The sequence below is a fragment of the Lipophrys pholis genome, assembly GCF_963383615.2.
Source record: "Lipophrys pholis genome assembly, chromosome: 15".
NCBI classification, from domain to species: Eukaryota; Metazoa; Chordata; class Actinopteri; order Blenniiformes; family Blenniidae; genus Lipophrys; species Lipophrys pholis.
The window spans coordinates 12321678-12343271 of record NC_137642.1 but is presented as its reverse complement, the minus strand read 5'-3'; the positions used below and the strand labels follow the sequence as shown (position 1 = coordinate 12343271).

The 21594-nt window shown below is 42.4% G+C and overlaps 1 protein-coding gene across 1 annotated transcript; it reads left to right on the top strand.

Moving 5' to 3' along the window:
• Positions 1–6260: 6260 nt before the first annotated feature.
• Positions 6261–20599, top strand: sfrp5 (secreted frizzled-related protein 5). The gene is made up of 3 exons (XM_080481401.1): positions 6261–7226; positions 14683–14760; positions 18332–20599. The coding sequence occupies exons 1-3, from the start codon at positions 6668–6670 to the stop codon at positions 18658–18660; spliced, it is 966 nt and encodes a 321-aa protein (XP_080337527.1). The 5' UTR covers positions 6261–6667; the 3' UTR covers positions 18661–20599.
• Positions 20600–21594: the final 995 nt, after the last annotated feature.

Below are 21594 nucleotides of genomic sequence, written 5' to 3'. Positions count from 1 at the left end.
GGAGAGATAGCGGGAAGAGGTAAAATGGGTTCTGACTGTCCTGGCTGACATAGTTCCACTGAAAGACAAGCAGACAGATCGATACACGCACATCAACAGACAGCTCCGGTGACAGAGCAGTGTTTAACAATGAGATCTACAGCTCATTAATCACAGCAGACCGAGCGGCAACTGTTGAAATACACAGCACACACTTGGGTTCACCTTACTAACAGTAACACTGAGCACTGAGGGCTGCAGCCTGCGGGACACGAAACATGAAAGAGGCCGAGGAGGAATCTGGTTGGATTTACAACATGATTTAAATGAATTGTTTTTCTTTTGAGCCTCACATTTATTTATCTTACATATCCAATGATGTGAATGTAGCTGGAGCAGCAGTAGCCGACTTGTGGTTGCTTTGAGCTTTTCACTTTAGGTTAACTCAACCCCCCAAAAAACTCCATTACAGTAGAGTCACATTTCAGTCTGTGGAAGTTGCGGAGACGCTAATGAATCCTCCCAAAAAAAAAAAAAGCATCAAATCTCCACTTTGAATCCATCACATCTTGTTTCCTCAAAAGCACACAGAGTGAGAGGTAAAAATGTCACAGGGGGAAAAGGTTACTCTCAACTTTATCCAGTTTTAAATTAAGTTATATAAAAAGTCAATCAGAGTTTCCATGTTTTGGCTAAATAATTATGCCTAAAATGTCATATTTAGAGTGATGCAAAAAAATAAAAAGGGGTATCTTCAGCTCATTCTCTTTTTCTTTTTTATATTTTTGCTCTCACCATGGTTCGCTGACTCCACAGTTTACCTCTACAAACACATGGACGTAACTGAGGTCAGTGAAATATAATCTGTTTGAAATGACCTGTCTGTGGTTGACGCTGACGCAGTGCACCTCCCGGTTAGAGGAAACACTTCATTTTTTTTCCCGTGTAGAAATGCAAACTGTATTTGCAAGTATGCTCACGCATACTGTCACACATGAACCAATTGTGTGAATTCTAGCACCATGGTAGTAAGGTTTGTCTGAAATGCGGACGAGAGCCATCATTTCTGGCCTTGTTACAATAACGCCCAGTTGGAGGTTTGCTGCTGGGTTTTGGTTGTAAGTGCATGTCTATGCGTGACACAAGATTCAGAGGAAGTCTCCCATTGCTCAAAGGTTTCTACTGGAAGCTGGCCATACACACACACACACACACACACACACACACACACACACACACACACACACACACACACACACACACACACACACACACACACACACACACACACACACACACACACACACACACACACACACACACACACACACGGGGATAATAGAATAACTTACATTCATTGATATACTTCCTGGAACCTGAACTGTAACTTCCACTTGCCTGACGCTACAACCATACCAACCATAACCACTGCCTGATGACCCTATAAGAGGTCTCCCCCTCAAAAATTCACGTCCAGATATTGACAAAAGTACCCATATTCTTTAATTAAGTATGTGTTTAATAAAGAAAGTTTCCAGATTTTTTATTTTTTGATGGATGGTTTTATTATGGACACGCATGTACAGTATTTAGGCATGTAACAATAAAACTCTCATTACATCATATTGGAAAACTACATATATTACTATGGAGTTTTGAGTAGTTAGAGAAGGGTATAACTATTACTTAGGAAACCTGCTGTAGGACTGGGATTTATTGTGATGAATACAATGTGAAAGCTGTAAAACACATTATAATGTTAATCCCTAACAACCTTAACCCGAAATAAAACCTTGTATAACCACTCATTGTAAAACTGCATTGAACACTTCCAGATTTTCACATCCAGTTTAAATCAATGTCGTATTTGGTAACGCAGGAAGTTTATTATTGTTGCCGCTGGCGTTCCTCTGTGTGTGATTTTAGCTTTTCGGGCTGTTATGTTAAGGCGTCATTGCAGAGGCTAAAACAAAAAAAACCATCCAGTTTAGAGAAGGTGAGCAGGAGAAGACACAGATATCTGTGTTCAAATGTTACAGTAAAAAGATAAATACTGTAGCCAAAAATTTGTACTTAATTACTTTCCACCTCTGGCCATGGATTAGTGTGCAATCAGTCTCAGGTCCTCATCAGCAGAGAACAGGGCCACATACCCGTACGCACACACACGCACAAAAAAAAGAAAAACCTCTCAGGCCCAGTTTTGGTGTCCCTTTCTCCTCTCTGTCTCTTTTCATTGGGTTCCATGACGGTGAGCTGGTCAAAGCCCCTTTACAAAGAGTCCGACTCAGAGAAGCTGAAGCCAGTTGTTGAGGGTTTAAGTTGACAGTGAAGGGAGATATGTGTGTCAGTGTCTGAGCTTGTGTGTGTGGTGGGCAGGCAGCAAGAGAAGAAATTGTCTCTTTCTGATTGTGTGACTGAACGTCCCTTTTGACCCGGCGCATCAACCCTGACATCTTGTAGAGAAGCCTGTGAGTGTAGACAGGAGCAACAACCAAGGCTGGAAACACATAAAAGACTTAAAAACAAAAAGGCACTTAGGTTGGTGGTCAATTTGTGTGAAAGAGGGCAATGACAGGAGTCAGTGAACACAGACATACAGCAAGCTGCCTTACTGTCTGCTGTGATGGCCATCTCGGGGTTTAGCACTATGTGACTGTGTGGTGCCAAAATCTTCCAACATTATTTCATCACATTTCAGCAACTATGTGCAACTAGTCCCTCCTGACAAATTCATTCCTGACCTGAAGCTCAGCGGACAAGCTGAGAAGAAAAAAAAAGGTCACGTCCTGCCACTGAAGGTAAAAGCTTTTCTGAGGAACAAATTTTTATTGTTGATTATCTTGTGTCTTTTCATCAATTGTGGTCTAATGATAGACTGACTGGAAAAAACTGTTGCAAATACCCAAGGGCAAAGAAAAGACAAAATTTTTTGGAATTCATGTCTAATAACATAAAGTCTTAATTATGACAAGATTGTCACTTTAATGGATAAAAAAAAGCCCTTTTCTTGTAAAATGTACTCTGAATTGATCATTTTGAATTAAAGTACAATGTATTGATGAATCAGCATGAGATTTGCTTCGCTTACTTGCTTTTTGAAGCTTGAGAAACAATCAAACGGCTTACAAATCCTCCCGTAAATTCTGTTGTTTAAATAATTACTGACTTACCGCAAGCGCAGTTTGCAGTTACAATCACTGTGTGTGTACCAGATAAATAAAAAGAAACAAAAACTCTTTGTGGGAGACACTGGTCTAAGTGTTTCACACTTGTTTTGACAGTTGTGCAAGCTAATCCCTTTTGTTGCTCTGCACCGCTGGGATGTGTGTGTGTGTGTGTGTGCGTGCGTGCGTGCGTGCGTGCGTGCGTGCGTGCGTGCGTGCGTGCGTGCGTGCGTGCGTGTGTGTGTGTGCGTGCGTGCGTGCGTGCGTGCGTGTGTGTGTGTGTTGTGACGAAGTGGGGGCGTTTATTGAAAACCAAGTTACTGAATGAATAAAGCTTCAGTACAACCTCCTTCCACCTGATAGGTTTAGATATTGTTGGCTGAAGTGTCACAGGTTTGCAGAGCCATATCTGCTGGGAATCTGGGATCTGTGCACTCTTTTTGCTCATTGCAATTAATTAAATGCGGTTTTCAAGTGTGCATGGCTTTTCAAACATGTGGCTGTGCTACACTGTGTCTTAAACTATTCAGTAGAGTTGATATTTTTATTTACTCCGCTGACTTCAGCAAAAACTGTAACAGGCTGCTGGGAATACTGTATGTTCATAGCAGACGTTTCCTGTGTTTTCTGTGATTCGTGCCAGAGAAAGACGTGCAACATGCTGAAGTGTCGGTTGTCCTTCTCATCATCCTCTCCATCTTCTTGTGTGGTTTGGAATGCAAACTCTGCTTGGAGGACATATCTGGGCGACTGGCCACCTCACCCACACCCTCCTGCCTTTCCTCTTTAGAATCTCCATGAGACACACACAACCACCCATACCCACTACCGCCATCTCAAAACACACACTCACTCACTCATACAATTGCTGAGACACTCTTTTCAAACCATGCTAAACCTTTAGGCCCAACAATACAGGCTGGACCTAATCTTATAACCCCCGTCCAATCAGAGTGCTGGAAACCGAAGAGTGGAATTGATTGGCCGGTGGCCACAGGGGCCAGTTAGGGGAAGGAGAACAAGAGGAGACAACCATTGTTGATTGATTACCATGAAAGACACTTTTGTTACTGACTTGAAGGCAGGACACTATGCTTGTATCAAGGGGAAATGCTGGCCGTCTTAAAATAGGTCACTGCTGCACCAAAGTGTACACAAGATACCTCACCAAGACAGTGCGGTGTGCACAAGACGGTTTCACCGGCCCTTCACGAAAGAGTAAAGTCCATAGATTATTAGCTGGAGTAACATTGATTAGCTGGGGTGCGAAGGTTAGAGCCATTTCTGCCGGGGAATAACATTCTGAGGAGAGACAGCCTGGGTGGAGGGATGGAAGTGAAGAAGTGAGCAAATGCAGTCAAAAAAAAAAAAAACCCTTGGCTTGGTTAGCAAAATCAAAACAGTGTCTCCACTCAACAATGCTTTTAGTCATGATGACAGCATTTCTGGGGTGATTTCAGTTAACCACCAGTTCATCGTTCCACGTTGTGAAAACTGCTCCAAGAGAAGACTGAGTCCGTTTGTTCAGTCGGCACCTCTTTGATTCTGAGAAAACTCAGTCTGCTGTGTCCACACACAACAATGAGTCAACAGGGATTTCAACCAGAGCTTCAAAAAGATAAGGTTGAAACATGTTCAACTTCACTTTCGGGTAAATAAAAGATTAGATGGTTCCCTTGGCTTTGGGAATGAGTTTGCAGTCGAGTTTCAATAAAACTCTACAGGCACTTGGATAATGTGGACCTGAGGGTTTTATTGATCGTCCTGGTTTATTTATATTAAACCACAATGTTTATCTATTTGACTTCACCTTATTGAATGAAGTTTTATGGACTGACTGCTGTTTCTGGAATTTTATCTTTTTTGCTACAGGCGAAGAATAATACTGTCCCTGATTCCCATCCAAGCATGCCTCCAACTGGTTGTAAAACACTCATACAAAGGCACGCACGCACACACAAGCACTTTCATGCTTTTCTTTTTTTTTTTGTACCGCTGCACAGATAAAAATCATAATGCAAGAAACGCAGGTCTGTTTATTCACACCTCGTGTCAGCGGCATCCAGCTGCAGGATGATCCATACTGTGTCTTGACAATCTGGGTCTATCGTGATAAAATATCTGCTTATACCAGCAAACAAGCACTCTGAAATCATTTGTATGCGCCTGCATTTACAGTGCATTCTCATGAAGACAAGCATGAATGCGTGACGCAGATCAAATGCGAGATGCAAGGACACCCTCCGTGTGAGCCACCGATCCCACATCCTGTTCACAAAGCTACAGGCTTTTGAATCTGAATGTGACCCTTCTAGTGAATTTGCTCCAAAGATGAAGGCCCTCACTGTGTCAGTGGCACTGATATAAAGAGACAGAGGGACAGCGTGCCTCTATTCACAGCCAACACACACATTAGCATAACTCCCATACTGCCGTCGAGCCACCTAGCCACCTGTAGCTGCACAGAATGCACTCAATAAGGTCGACTCGCCCATTCTGCAGGTCGTTCCCACCAATTTCATTCACTGTCTTCAAGGGAATCTCTTGTATTTACAGTTGTGCTTGTGAATGCGTGCGTCTGAGTGGGGTTTGTTTGGTTTTTCACACTGTTGATGCCAGCCAAAGCCTGCTGCCAGACTGTTTCCAGCTAATGAAGTGAGCAGGCTTGAATGACAAGCAGACCTCGTTTGTTATGTGGGCTGCAGTGTGCAGGGAGCTTGTTAAGTTTTCCTGATGAGTAAAAGAGTGCGGCTCGACATCTATCGCAGAAACAGTATGACTAAGAGGATGACAGCATCTGCTGGGAGCGTTTCTCACCAAAGTATCTCGTGCATTTTTCAGATGAATTTATCATATAAAATACAGCTGGCGAAAGTTTCCTCTGTCTCCTGTTAACTTGTTCTGGAGGAGGGGTTTCCTTTGGCAAAGGGGCAGAGGAGTGTCCTGAAGGCCACTCGGAGCCTCCCCCCGGGGTTGTGATTGGCTGAAGCCGTTGTGAGTGAGTCCAGGGGAGGCCAGTAGGAAGGTGAGTGGTCTGAGAGCTGCTAGGGGGCAGGCAGCGGAGGAGAGCAACCACCGCTGCTCCTTAAAACCTAGGTACTTCTCATTACAGCCACAGACTGATAGAAGGAGAGCAGGGGACGGCTGCAGACAGTTATGAGAGTGGGCGAGGGAAGGAGAGTAAGAAGTTGTTAACAGGGGAAATTAGGAAAAATAAGAAATCCTACTTGAGTGCCCACCTCTCCCTAACCGCTGCCTTCTCACTGCACTACCTGGGGCAAATATACACACACAGGAAGGTGTTTCAGGGAGGCTTAGAGGGCTGACTGTCCAGGGAAGAAGGGAATTAAACACTTTTGTTTTCACTCCGCTGCGTCCATACTCAGGAGAAAAAAAAGGGATTACAGCTTGTACGCCTGCCCCACTTGTTCACCTCTTCTCTTTGTATTTTGTTCTCACTGAGTTACTTTGGAGACTTTGGATACAACCTTCTTGAATTGTTGTTCTGAACTCAGAGAGGCATGGCACAAGGACAAAAGAGCCCCAGGTGGGCATTAACCCAGGGCTCCTTCAGCTTGGCACTGGGTCTGTCGCTCTTCTCCCTCCTCCTCCTCCTCCTCACCGTCTCGGCCGCAGATGAGTACGACTACTACAGCTGGCAGTCGGACAACTTCCACAATGGCCGCTTCTACACCAAGCAGCCCCAGTGTGTGGACATACCAGCTGACCTGCGCCTGTGCCACAATGTAGGCTACAAGAAGATGAGGCTGCCCAACCTCCTGGACCACGAGACAATGCCAGAAGTCAAGCAGCAGGCGGGCAGCTGGGTGCCACTCCTGGCCAAGAGGTGCCACGCTGACACACAGGTGTTCCTGTGCTCGCTGTTTGCACCGGTGTGTCTGGACAGGCCAATCTATCCCTGCCGATCGCTCTGCGAGGCTGTGAGGGACAGCTGCGCTCCTGTGATGGAGACCTACGGCTTTCCCTGGCCAGAGATGTTGACCTGCGACAAGTTCCCCATCGATAACGACCTCTGCATTCCCATGCAGTTCACGGGGAACCACGCGACCCAGCCACCAGGTAGGCCAGCTGTGTGCACACACTCATTCAACTATGTTAAGATAAAAGATTGCATCAGCTCCTGCAGAGAAATTTGAGCTTTTTTTCCATGACTGGGATCAAAAAATAAAGCTTAAAAGAGTTTCCTTGACAAAGGAGAACAATTCAAAAACTTTTTTTAAAAACAGATATTGCTGGTAACTTGTTGCTCAAACTGTGTTTGTAGTGTACTCTCTAAATCACAATATATTGTGACAACTTCAGCACATGCATGACAATTACTTCAGGATTGAAAAATAATTTACTATGAAACTTTAATAAATGTTTCATAATGTTTTGGGTGGTGGTTTGTTTGTATTTATTAAATGTTCTGTCATGAACATGTTTTGGATTTTATATTTATTGATATCAGATTATGAGAAAATACAAATATTTCAGTTGAATGTGCGAGAAAGTACATGTGCAACAGTTTTTACAACAGTGAGTGGAAGTTTAAAAAGCAGGCATGTGAGCCTCACACTACTACATTGATGATGGAAGAAAGTTTCAGCGAGAGACTCTGCAGAGGAGGTCAATGGGAGCAAGACGGGAGCAGAAAAACGCTACAGGGGGAAAGTTCTCTAATAACTGGACGAACCAGGACGGGTCCCTGTTTTCCCTCAGGGTTAGACAGAGACAGACACATAGAGACAGGAGACTGAGAGATTCCAGTAGCCAGATAGTTCAGTGAGTTAAGATACCTGGCCTCGGATGCCGAACACATCTTAACAGAAGCAACACACACCCACATGCAAGCACACTCATCTTTATCAGCAGACGTCCACCCACCGCCAATAAATTCGTCCAACAAATGAGTGAATGGTGAATGTCTGATTTCCAACCTGGTGTGCTCATAAAGTGTGCTCATAAAGAGTGTCATTAAAGGAAAGGATTAACCATAAATGGATGAAAAAGAAGATAAATACTGTACTGGAGTTTCAAAAAATGATGAAAATATATATAGTTTAACTGTTGGAGGGATGACAGACGGGCCAGTGTGTGTGTGTGTGTGTGTGTGTGTGTGTGTGTGTGTGTGTGTGTGTGTGTGTGTGTCCACTTAAGTAGCCTATTCACAAAAGCAGCAGTGCTGAGAAGGAAGCAGAGAGGGAGTCGATGAGAGTCTTTAGACGGTGAAGGGGGACAGTCCCCACTGTGTCCCAGTCTGCTCAGCCTTTGTTGGGTCTGGCAGCCAGCGGGCCAATTAGCTAGAAGGCCAATTACTGAGCCCCCACTAATTAGTCGACACGACAGGACAAGAGACGCGAGCAGAGAAAAGGAATCGCTGCAGTCTGATTGTTCCTGCGAGAACCGAACGGGAAGCAGTGAAAGGAGGGGGACACGGGAAAGTGAAGAGAGGCAGACAGTGCATAAAGGAAGAGAAAAGCTGCTTCCTGAAGCATAAGAAGTGGCTGCCCCTCTACTTTCAATGAGCACATGAAGAAAATGATTTATTATTCACGTTACTCCACCACTCGTCTCCTCCTCTTCATCCCCACTTCTCATCATCAGTTGCCTGTGTTACCATGTGATAGTGTTTCGTTTTATTTGCAAACGTACTTTATTTTCACTTCAGCTGTTCTATGATAAATCAAACTGATGGACAAACTTCTGCTTATCGTCTAAACTGCTTTATACAGCCCAGGGTTGCGGGTGTTCGAGCTGTTTCCCAGCTAAATAAGGGCGAAGGCAGGGTACACCCTGTACGAGTCCCATCCATCACTGCGCAAAAAAGCAGTCTACATGCATTTATACAGAGAGAAAATTAGGAGTCATCGATTAGCTTTGGGACTGTTAGAGCAAATTAGAGTTATATCTGCGGTGAAAACATGCAAACAGAAAGGTCTCCAACTGGACTCAAATGGGACGTTGTTGCTGTGAAGTGAGAGCACGACCGAATACATCCTGATGAGAACTTGACTTTACTCATGTCTGTGACATGCGAGTCATATGTTTGTGTTCTATCAATGACACCCACAACATATAAACTGTTCTATAAAAAAATTGGAAATGATCACTGGGGGATTTTCAGGTGAATTAAAGCAGCACCAACATGTTACATTAGTGAAAATGGCCGTTCTGTTTTTCTAGGACTGGTATCAAGTATGTGACATTCCAGCTTTGCAGAGTCATAATTCATTCTTCTATATGCTCCCTGAGAAGGAGGCAGCTTGCACTTCATCTGTCAACCCCTCAAACAGGCAACTGTTTGTTGATCCAATCTAATCAAATAACGATCAGAGGCGGTTGGATTACAGAACGTTTAGCGAGAGCGGCACGAATACGTTCTTTGTTGCATGACAGTTTTAGGCAGCAAAGAAAAATTGACAAAATCAGTTTATACTAGGCCTCTAAGGTTTAAATCACGAATGGACAAATAATTGATTTCAACTACTATATTTGAGTGTGTTCTCTATTGTGAGTTTGGGGGAATGTGTGTGTGACTGTGTGCTTGTGTGAGTGTAACTGAGAGTGAACCCGTATCACTTCTAGCCTGAAGGCTCAGTCACTGACATTTTGTTAAGAACCAGAGATTCTCAGATGTGCCGATGAGGCCATCCTGAGGACAAGCTTTTGGCTCCGACACACACACACACACACACACACACACACACACACACACACACACACACACACACACACACACACACACACACACACACACACACACACACACACACACACACACACACACACACACACACACACACACACACACACACACACACACACACACACACACACACACACACACACACACACACACACACACACACCGAATAAAAAGAGATTTCAGCTAAGATCTCTTCGAAGTGAGTTTCCTGGGAATGATCCATGTCTTCAGAGGACGCTGACGATTCCCCTCCTCCAGGATCAAATGAAGTATCTTGTGGCCGTCCGAGTGATTCTCATGGAGTGGGATCAATCGCAGGAATTCTCTACTCTCCTCCACTTGCTTCTCTCTCCGTTCGGGAGGCCCCGATGCTATCTGAGCTATTCTGCGATTACATGATATAGCACGGTTTGAACGCTCCTGTGGAAACTCACAGCACAGAGTTAGATTCACTTTCCACTTCTCTGTCACAGCCAAAACGGAGAGGAACTCCACCACCACCTGAGCTCAGGCCGTGTGTACAGATTATTTTTCGCAAGTGTGTGTGTGTGTGCGTTGGCACCTGCGCCTGTGTGTGTCAGCAGCCCATGGGGTGTGATTATGTGAAACACAAGACGGTGTATTATAGCACGCAAGACAAGCACCGACTGCTGACAAAATAGGGCGCAGGCATCCCGTGAGCAGAAAAGGCCAGCTGAGCCGGGCCTGTCAAGCAGAGCAGAGTTAATGCTACCCATCAACTCCACCTCATGGTTTTAATGATGCTACCCTGAGCTACTGTCAGCCTCAATAAATCATCAGTGATAAGCACTGATAGGATGCTGCACTTTCAGTTCATGGGGTAAATGCCATAAATCAAATTGCGCGTTTGGAACTGTAAATATTCACTAATCAGTGAGAATCTGTGAAATTGCACGCTATGAAAGACTGTCTATCTGTATCTCTGCCACGCTCTGTGATGTGACCAGTGTAAGTTACAGCAACACTAAAGGAGACAGGCAGCAATGTCAGGTTCCCAGCACCACAATGGGCTCTTCTCATTTGGCCTTGGCTCGTATATGAAAAGGAAAATGTGATCCAATGCTTGTGCATGGAAGACTGCAGAGGCCTTAAGAATGTAGTTTCTCCTCTGTATAGGATTCCTACAGATGCAAGGAGCGTGCTGTGTTTTAGGGGCCTCGGGGGCTGCCTATGGGTCATGTTTAAGCCCTCCTCCGTCTGTCAGCATGCCGCATTTATACAGATGTTAGGCCCTCAGACGTAAATCACACGCCGCATTTCTTCTCCGGCACAGTAACGTTTTATGTCATAAGTGTTGCTGCTCATAACTTAAAGGGTCCAAATGAAGCATGTGCGAGTGACCCGTGCATTCTTTGAATGGAACGATATTCTAATAAAATAAGTGGCCAAGGATCCGAAACTGTATGAGGTGAGGCACAAAACATTAGAAACAGTGAGATGACGATACAATAGAGAGAGAGTGAGAGGGAGATAGAGAGAGAGAGAGAAATCGAGCAGACGTTTGTCACTGCTGTGAATAAAATATAAAATTTCACTCAGCTGTGAAAATGGATTTCAAGAAGATTTGTCAAAATTGTAAGCATTGCGTGATTTACAGTGTTTACGTTTTTGGGTACAAGTTCAAAGTAAATTAAAGAGATTCTCAAATGTGCTGTAAAGACAAATTGAGTCTTTTGCCAAATGCTTTAAGCGAACTGGAGATGACTGTGATTTATATTGTTTATACAAAGATAATTTATGCAGGGACCAAATAGGACAACAATACAGTTTTCTTTGATCACAATGGACACATATACTCTTATAGACAGACATCTCTGTTTAGGTCCTTCTGCTTACAAGCTATTTAAAAATATTCGTAACCTTTTGATTTATATTAGAAAATAAATGACATCACAGAGCTCAATCTGATCATGTGAGCTCGAGCCAGTTATGACAAGCAAACAATGTAATTATATAATTTTTTCAATCATGGACTTTTTATTATCTAAATATTTTGTCTGTGCAAATATTCTTATCAGAGATGGCCGGAAAGAAACTTTTAATGAAGTCCGAAATAGAGATGCGATTCAAATTTCCTTATTATTGTACATCCCAGTAACTGACTGTTCACATTTTTATCCTCAACACCACATCTGCTCCCAAAACCTGTCTGTTTTTGTTTGATGATTCGGGAAAAATAAAGAAGGAAAATGGTAGTGAGAGGGAGATGAGAGACAGAAGACATGGTCAAAAGCAGAGATCGGAACGGAGAAAGCGATATTAAGCTCAGAGCTGCGACTTGAGTGAAGCCGTGCCGTAAAATCCTTGGACTCTCGCCGTACGCCATTTCCACTTTGGCTCGCTGTTTAAAGATTAACAGCAGGGCTTTCCAGGAGACCACCTCCTTACTCGCCCTGCTCCCATCGTCCTTTTCCTCTAGTCTTTAATCATCCACTCCCCACCTCCTCATCCTCCCCAACAATAGCTCTGGGAGACAATAACATTCATCACACCGAATGGGAACATTAAAGTTTCTGTAATTGAGTTCATAACACAGCATGCAAATGCCAAAAGGAGCACACAAGGGGGAGTCTAGTCCAAAGTCAACCAGAACAAGAGCATGGTTTCCAGGATTTAATGACATGGAATGGTAAAAATTCTTCCACCGATGGCAAAAAGTACAATAATGACTTAATGTCAAAAGATTTGCTGCGTAGGATCGTGTCCAGGAAAAAAAGCTTTTCAGCAGCAATTCCCATCAGAACATGACGGTGATTCCCTCGACAGAGAGCAGTGATGAGGGCAGTCATAGCTTAAGTGATTTCTCAGTGGCATCCAGATGGTGAGGTTTTTCTTTTCTTTTTTTTTTTCCCCCCGAGTGTAAGCGCAACTAAGTTTTTTTGAAGGGACCACTTTCTCCTGACACATGCTCTGCAAAATGACATACCTGGGCCACCTGCCAACATACCACCCCTGTGAACCCAGAATGAATTGCCACACAGTCTGAATTAAACCGTATAGCTTCGAGAAGACCATTCAAAACAGACAAATGCAGAGACGTTTTTGTTGTCTCTTCATTGGTGTTTGTGTGAACGCGCGCACGCGTGTGTGTGTGTGTGTCTGTGTGCATGTGTGTGTGTATGTTCTCCTGTCCTAGTCTTTATGTCAGCACCACATAATTAGACCTGACCCTGTAGGGCTTGCAGGTCTGCTGCTTGTGAAAGCATGGGAACCTTCAGGAGAAGAAATACTCGCAGATAGTCTTCAAGAACATGGTTCCACAGACTTTAATACACACACACACACACACACACACACACACACACACACACACACACACACACACACACACACACACACACACACACACACACACACACACACACACACACACACACACACACGGGTAGTGAGGGGCTTTACCTCGCCATGACCCAAGCAGTGAAGCATGCTAAACTTTGACCCCGCTCATTATCTGGCCAGACGCTGAGGTTTGGACTGGGGTGATAACCCCTGAACCCTGACTTTTAACCTAGGGGCTGAACGGTGTTAGGGCAGTCCTGTGTTTGTTTGCAGAATGTATGTGAGTTTGAGACACGGAGGAACAGACAGAAAACAGGCAGGAGAACATATTTTGGACACTGCGGTGAGTGAATGACAGGAAAATTTAGCAGTCGTCCTGAAAAAAGCTGCATACCCGGCACAACGTTGTTCTTATCACATTTCTCGGCCCTGTAGGTAAATATAAGCAGTGTTGGGAAGACTTCAATACCACATCCTTCTTCCCCTCACTCTAATATTATACCTTGTTGTCTGACTTGGCCCAAGTCTCAGTTTTGTGGATGCATGGGCTGATATTAAATGTGTACAGCTGCAGCCAGCTTATTGCCATTACATGGAGTTTATAACATAACTTGCCATAATAAAATCTTATATTGAGAAACCTCTGGAGAAAATTACAATGTTATGTAATTGTGTTTGTGTCAGAGTAAACAAGTTAAACAAAGCCAGTTTTACCTTTGGGGAAATACTTAAAAAAATTAAATATTGTCCTTAAACAAACAAGATCAAATATTACAAGATTAAAAAAGGCTTCATACAGGGCCTGTACTTCTTCTGTCTTGTGTGTCTCCACTGTGACGGCACACAATTACAATAATCACAAACTCCCGTATCGAAGTAAGTGAGGCTAAACATTCTTTCGAGCAAAGCCAGTGTGACCATAAATTTGGAGTTAAAAATAAACTGGACTTGTTGCTTCGGTTTCTCTTCGCTCTTTCACAATGTGTGGTTGCTGTGTGGCCCAACTTCTGTGCGTGTGTGTGTGTGTGTGTGTGTGTGTGTGTGTGTGTGTGTGTGTGTGTGTGTGTGTGTGTGTGTGTGTGTGTGTGTGTGTGTGTGTGTGTGTGTGTGTGTGTGTGTGTGTTCAGCAGCTCCTGCCACAACGTTTACCTTTCTGCGCAGCCAAGACCACGCCTGCACCACCAAAATATACAAGACCTACAATAAAAAACATTTTCTCCAGTGTAATTGCAGGGCAAACATCAGTCAGCTTGCTGCACTATGTATCGGCTCCGCGGCAAATAGCCTCTGACAAGCGGAGGGGGTCTGCAAATAAGTGCTTCAAGAGTACTTGAGGCCTAACGATTTCATGCTGACATGCCTCTGGTTTTGTAGTCTGCGTTTGAATAGGGATGACCTGTAATTCACGTTTCAATATGAGATCATTTGCTGCTCATCGCATCATATTCAATGAAATATGACTCTGTGTGGTTGATAACAGACTATTTTCATTCCTCCCCCCACCCCCCACCCCCTACCCCACAGTGTCAAAGGTGTGCCCGCCCTGTGACAACGAGCTGAAAGCAGACAACATCATGGAGCACTACTGTGCCAGTGACTTTGGTGAGTACAGGAAGTGGAAGAGTGATAGTATGCTCTCTAATAACTATGACTAAGTAAGTTGAAGTGACAAACACAATTGTGTTTCACGGCAGTTTTCCCAAGTACAACTGCTTACATAAACACTTCACCCAAAACCTCAGGTTAATTTACAATTAAGAAACACAACGAATTGCTATAACATAATGAAAGAGATAAAAAAAAAAAGTGAGAGAAATCAGTTGTAGTAATCTCATAGATTCAGTCAGGGTGCAATTTGTGAAGAAATCAGCGGTGGGAAGGGAGAAGTGGATGTAAGGATTTTTTCTATTTCTACTATGTGATGATATATGTAATAATAATTAAAAAAAAAAAATCATAATGAAAACTTTTAAACTAATATTTACTTTATTGAAAGACACATTTTAAAAACTGAATGAAATTAAATTCATTAAATAAATTATTAAATAAGCTACAGTGACAGTCATTAGTGTAAGTATAACAATTGCAGGCAGATATACAGTATAAGGACCGACCGTCCTCATCTACTTTGAAAGTGCACGCACATTCTCATTTGTCAATCAGGTCTTCCAGACTGTTCCCTTCACAAGTCCACTGAGCATCATTTTAGATGAGGGTGGAAATATCTTCTATGATATAGGATCAAGTTCAGCCGACCTTATTCAATTGCTGTGATTTACTTAAAACATAAAACACCACCCAGTTTTTCAATGTGAAGCTGCTTAGAAAGAACGATTCCATTAAAGTTTCCTCCTCGGTGTGAGACTTCAACTGATTCACTGTTGATTCATGGCAATTGGCAGCCGTGCTTCACTTGGATTTTAAATCACACAAATAAAAGCATGGATAAGACAGTAAACAGCATCTAAACTATCAACTCTGAACAGTTGCAACTATGCTGATTTAGTAGTGACTGTGTTTGCTTAGAAATATCTTCAAACAAAAATGATATACAAACAATTCGAGCACTGCATGAACTTACTTATTTTCATTGTTTATGAAAACAAGTAATGGATGTATTTAAATTTTTTTTGTAGGTTCAATAAAGTTGATTAACTAAAGCTAATTCCAAAATGAATCTTTAAACTCCTTCTTATGAAAACCGTCAAAGTGAAAAAAAAAAAAGGAAAAGACATAGCTTACATTTATTTCACTGTCAGGCTTCTCATGAAACGATGTAATAGGAGTTTCTAGTTCCCAGTGTTAATTAAACATAAGTTTCAATGTGTCCTACTTTACAGCATTACTATTTCACCACAGTAATGACCTGAACACGAGGCCAGAGCATCATTATTCCTTTTAGCCCATCATGCTCCAAGGCAGCTGAATGTCTGCTTGCATGGACTATTGCCCCAGTATTCAGAGTTAATGATATACTGAGCGCTTTAGTCTCACCAGTCAGAGAATTCTGAACAGCACCAGCATGACCTTCCTACACTTGTGAAGAACAGAATAGTGAGAAAAGTATAATTTACAGTGACATTTGTCCAGACCAATACCGATACGTTTGTATTTCAGCGTCCAGGTGAGGAGTTTTGGCAATATATCAAGAGGAACCACAGCTACATAAAAGCTCTGATAGAGCATGAACCACAATAGATAACAGAATAGATGAACTCTAAACGAAAGATGCCTTTGTCCACCTTGTGCTTACATTCTGCAGCTATAACTCAGGCACATAACATACAAACCCACCCCAAAAAAACTCGTGGCATGAATTAATTCAGAGATAGTTATTTGTGTGATTATGTAGAGAATCACGTATCTCGATCTTTCAACCGAAGTTTGTAAAGATTAGAAGCTGAAAGACGAATTCTTTCTGTTCATTAGAATGAAACATGATTACATGTGAAAAGAGATACCCGCCATGGACAGGCTTTTTATTGACTAAAAATGTCCGGGTTGGGATGAGACAAGATAGCTGTGACATATGGGTTTTAAGATCAAGGGAAGGAATGACTTTACAGTGTTATTCTATAGGGCGATAGCTGATTACAGCTTGATCTCATGCCTTATGAACGTCATTACTTATTCATCTTCAGACAGCTATCGCCGTCGGAGCATTTCTTTGGTTTAGTTAGTTTCCTTTTGATGTTTGATCTCTGGGGATTCTTTGCTGCAACGTGATAGAAGTGACAACAATAGAAAAGAAAGTGGGCTGGTACATGGGTCTGACAGGATACATTGCCCAAACCGGGGAGGTATAGGAGGCTTGTTTTAGCTAAAAGAAAACCTGGATTTCATCAATATGACAGCATCGGTTGCTCCCCTACTCCTTCCATTTGCTTCTACATCTATCTGCTTTAAGCCCCCCGCCCCCCGCCTGTTCACTTTAACGTGATTGAGTTTGTATAAAGACGTGGGCACGGCTTGTCACAAAGATGCTGGCCAGGCTGCGCTGTGGGCCCCACTGCATCATGTACGACCCAATATATGGGTGGGCATTTAAAGGGACGCAGGAAGTGAGCAGGAAAAAGGGGTCGACTTTATACCTCATATCTCTAACCCAACACAAATGCACACATGAATACATGTATTCATAAAAATACACATGCCGACGTGCCAGGCACACAAATTCAGCCCGTAAACATGCGCTCTCAGTGAAGGCGCTGGATGTGAATCAGCATGCGACTGAGAAGCAACTCAACACACACATTCCTTCTTGAACATGCTATCACTTCGCATGTACCGTATACCTATCAGAGTAAACTGGAGGATGTTTGTGCAACCCATAGACAAGCAGGCGAGAAGCGAAATGGCTACTTTCCAACATGGCTTGGTTACATAGCAAAGCTTCATACCGACGCTGCTCCTTTGCTCGGCCCATGATTAATTTCACCTGTCAAAAATGCTCACCCAGAGAATTCCTTTCTCAAATGCTCGGCAGTACCATTTTAATCTCTCGAACGTAAAAAATATCAACGTTTAGAAATGAAACTCACCGAGAGACACAAGTGAGTACTTCATTAGGGCGTTAAACATGAAGAAGAAAAAATACACAAAGGTTTTACAAATACTAAAATAGTCACGCGTAGGTGTTATAATAGTCTTAAAGAAAAACATATGGTCTTGTTCAGAGTTGCTCTTAGAAACTTCCTGAATCACTTTTAAACTAAGATTCCTTGAATTTTGAGGCGAAGTTAGGAGCTCTCTGAGACGCTTCGTCAATACGGGCACAGGTGATCATTGTCAGGAGATTGTGGACTGTAGTATATTTACATTACTCGGTTTACGACAAACTCTTGACACTTATGATTAACAATTAAATATTTCATTTTTAGAATGCTTGCCTCTGAAGTTTGACTTGTATTTAAGTGAAAAATACGCCCCTGTTTTGTTTTCTTGGTTCTTTTCAATGCCGAGACATGATGCATACTGTGTTGGTATGCAGCAGGAAAGACCACATGATGACGGTCAGGGGATGAGAACGTAACTGCTTCTTTGGCACAGCGCACACAACACTTCTCTTGCAGAAGGCAGTAGAGTAAAAAGGGATCAGGGGGATCTGGGTGTGAATGTGTCACAGAATGATATTTGAATTGAATTTGAATATCTGCCTCTTTTCCTCCTTCAGTCCTGAAGATGAAAATCAAAGAGGTGAAAAAGGAGAAGGGGGACCGGAAGCTGATTGCGGCGCAAAAAAAGAAAAAAGTTTTGAAGCAGGGCGTGTTGAGGAAGAAGGACCTGAAGAAACTGACCCTGTACATCAAGAACGGCGCCAACTGCCCCTGCGCCCAGCTGGACAGTCTCGGCTCCAACTTCCTCATCATGGGCCGCAAAGTGGACCAACAACTTCTGCTCATGTCCATTCACAAGTGGGACAAGAAGAGCAAGGAGCTCAAGTTCGCCATCAAGTACATGAAATCCCATCAGTGTCCCACATACCACTCTGTTTTCCAGTGACACGACTCACTGCACTGTTCGCAGGGTCCACCATTGTACCCCACATTCCTCATAGATTAGAATGCTCTTTTGAAAAATGCATCGCTGAATCCCAAACCCTTGCAGAATACCTTACAGTACCTTACATAATCCAACAAGGATTTGCAGGATGCTGCACTTTTTCTCAGCAATAGAATGAATTGGATAGTCAAGGCCACATTAAAAAAAAAAAACAACACACAAGCAGTTTTAAAAATAGTCAGGAAGATGTCATTTTAATTTCCAAAAACAAAGAAAGAATTACTTTGACCTACCCCCCTGGGAAATGCATACAGTCAAAGGACCAGTGCGTAGAATTTTGTGGCATCTGGCAATAAGATTAAGGATGGAAACTCTTTCCTCTTCGGTTTTGTGAGAGAACCTATAGTGGCCGAGAAACTTGTGAAAGTCAGTCTTTTACTTGTGTTTGTTAGTTAGTTCAATTCAAGAAATGCCTCCACGTGTAGATTATTCTATGGAAAATGCAATAATTTTCAGTTTTGGCTTATCATGCAACACTAAAACATAGTTTTATATACAACATATCATTTCTGTTTAATTGATGTCCTAAAATCTCACACATTGGACCCTTAACACTTTATATATTGTGTTCTATTTTCTGATGTAGTTGAACAAATCGCTTGAATTATACATTAGCAAGGAGAAATAAATAAATTCAAAGAGTTGTGGAAAACATAATGTGATGATTCTAAGCAGAAACAGCAGAAATATGGGAAAAGTCAAGGTTTGTTTCTGTGTAAAAGATCAAGTAAAAAAGAAAACTGATCATGTGTATGAGGGCTGTATGATGTGCCAAATGCACGAGCTGGCAAAGAGCTTCAAGGTACACCATCAAAGCAAAGAAATGTAGATGATCCACTTAACTGTACGTTTTAATTATGTAAAAAGTAGGTAATCCATATGAATACTAGATAATTAGAAACCTTGGCCTTTTTCTTTTATCCCTGCTGGGAAAGAGGACGGATGGAAAAAGACAGTGATGGACTGAATGATGCTTCCACTGACTTTGTACAGTACCTGTTTATGTGGCCTGAAAGAGGGAACCTTGAAGATTTTTTGTTTTTGTTTTGCTTTTTGAATTGGAGAGAGAGGAAATTTAAAGGATAGAAGATATCCCCCCATGAAAACTAGAGAATAGAAGAGAAAGAAAAGAGAAAGAGACTCTGGACAGAACCAACAAACGTTGGAGTGATAAGTCTCTGGTACTCACTACTTTTCACTATCGTTCTTCAAATGTTTCTCTCTTTTTGTATTAAAGTTCTTAAATTTGCTTCAGTTAAACGTTTATGGTATGAAAGCAGCAATCATGCATACAACATAGCACCTGAATACACCGTTGCTGTCGCAATGAAAGATGAAAATTAAACATTTTCTAACATATTAACATGTAAGTAGTTCTGTTACTGAAATAGATCATTGTTTTACAAATAAAATAAATATATTTGAAATTTTTATACCTCTTTTAAATGTTCCAATGTTGAATGTTCAATTTTTCTTTTGCCCATGTCTGATCCACAACAAAGCAATTGTGTCCATCATATACAGTAGATGGATGCTGAGTTGAAAAAAAGGACAATTGGTCAGCAGCACACACTTACAAAAATCCACAGTTAATTGCTTGATCTAAATCACTGCATTGGGCAAGCATTTCTTTTTTCTACCCCTAAAGTTTCAATCACTTTGAAGCTTTTCTCAACCTATTTTGTAACCACTGAGCAACAGCATTACTTAAATGTCATCCCTGTGGCATAGATAAGAAAGTCTGTGTTCTTCAACTCAATTTTCCATTTATTATTCCACTGATCCAAATTGTTGTAAAACAACATTCTTTTAAGTCTTGTAAAATGGTTCTGATGTCATCATCTGTCAATAAATGCCAGTTTTGTCTGTCTAAAATACTTACTAATGATCTCTCGCTGCAAAGACAACGTCGGACACAATTTGAGCTGCAGTGTGTCCACAGACGTGAGGGTATTTAGGGATTGTGAGCATGCAGAGGGTCCGCCTTGCACCTCCTTCCCTTTCAAAGGAAAAACAGAGGCGAAATGTCACTTATCCTTCATGCAATGCCAAAAATGTTACCGATCCACAATGGGCCTTGGGTTGTATGCAAACTCATGGCTCCAAAACCGCCCGTGCTCAATGTTAAAGTGTAACGGGGTGACGCAGACAGACAGCAGACCGCAGCACCACAGATCAACATTATCAAAACCATTCACAGCTTAATAACTCCAGACACACACATACAGATAATTCATCGCAATAAAAAAGAAAAAAAAAAAAAAGATCTGGCATATATGTACAACAAAAGGCCCGATGGCTCAACTCTGACACTCTACAATGTTTACTGTTTTCCGCCCATATTTCCCGTAATGTGGATACTTTTGGAGACTGTTTGAAGCGTGAATGCCAGAAAAGCGGTGACCTCTTTCCAAGTGATTGTAGAGATAATGCGTAGTCTTCAAACTGCGGAATTACAAAAAACAGGAGGGGACAGTCATAATGAGCAGAAATGTGCTGGACAGGACTTCCTTTATTGGAAACAAGAACAATCAAGAGTCTGCTAAGGATTCAAACGCGGTAAAGAGGTAAAGAAAAGTCTTTGTCGGGAAGAGCATATCCTTCCGTAAGAACTGAAAAAGCGCAGATGCAGCAGATAACATGCACCATGAAGGGAAAATGATGAGCAGCTTTCATTAACCATGACGTGGTAAGTCAGCAAAAGTCAAAGTGGAAGAGGCCAAAAAGAGGGAAGGTGAAAAGGGAGAGGAGACAGAAACTTGGCTGGATCCCGCAGACACCCATCACCACCTCCTCAAAGGTCACTTGTGTAGTTAATAAGGGCCTGATGAGGGACTGGCGACACACACACAAAAATGCATACACGCTCCAAAG

Coding starts and splice junctions, on each gene's coding strand:
- sfrp5 (XM_080481401.1), top strand. CDS start 6,668: ATGGCACAAGGACAAAAGAGCCCCAGGTGGGCATTAACCCAGGGCTCC. Junction 7,227..14,682: donor CCACGCGACCCAGCCACCAG/GTAGGCCAGCTG, acceptor CCTACCCCACAG/TGTCAAAGGTGTGCCCGCCC. Junction 14,761..18,331: donor CTACTGTGCCAGTGACTTTG/GTGAGTACAGGA, acceptor TTCCTCCTTCAG/TCCTGAAGATGAAAATCAAA.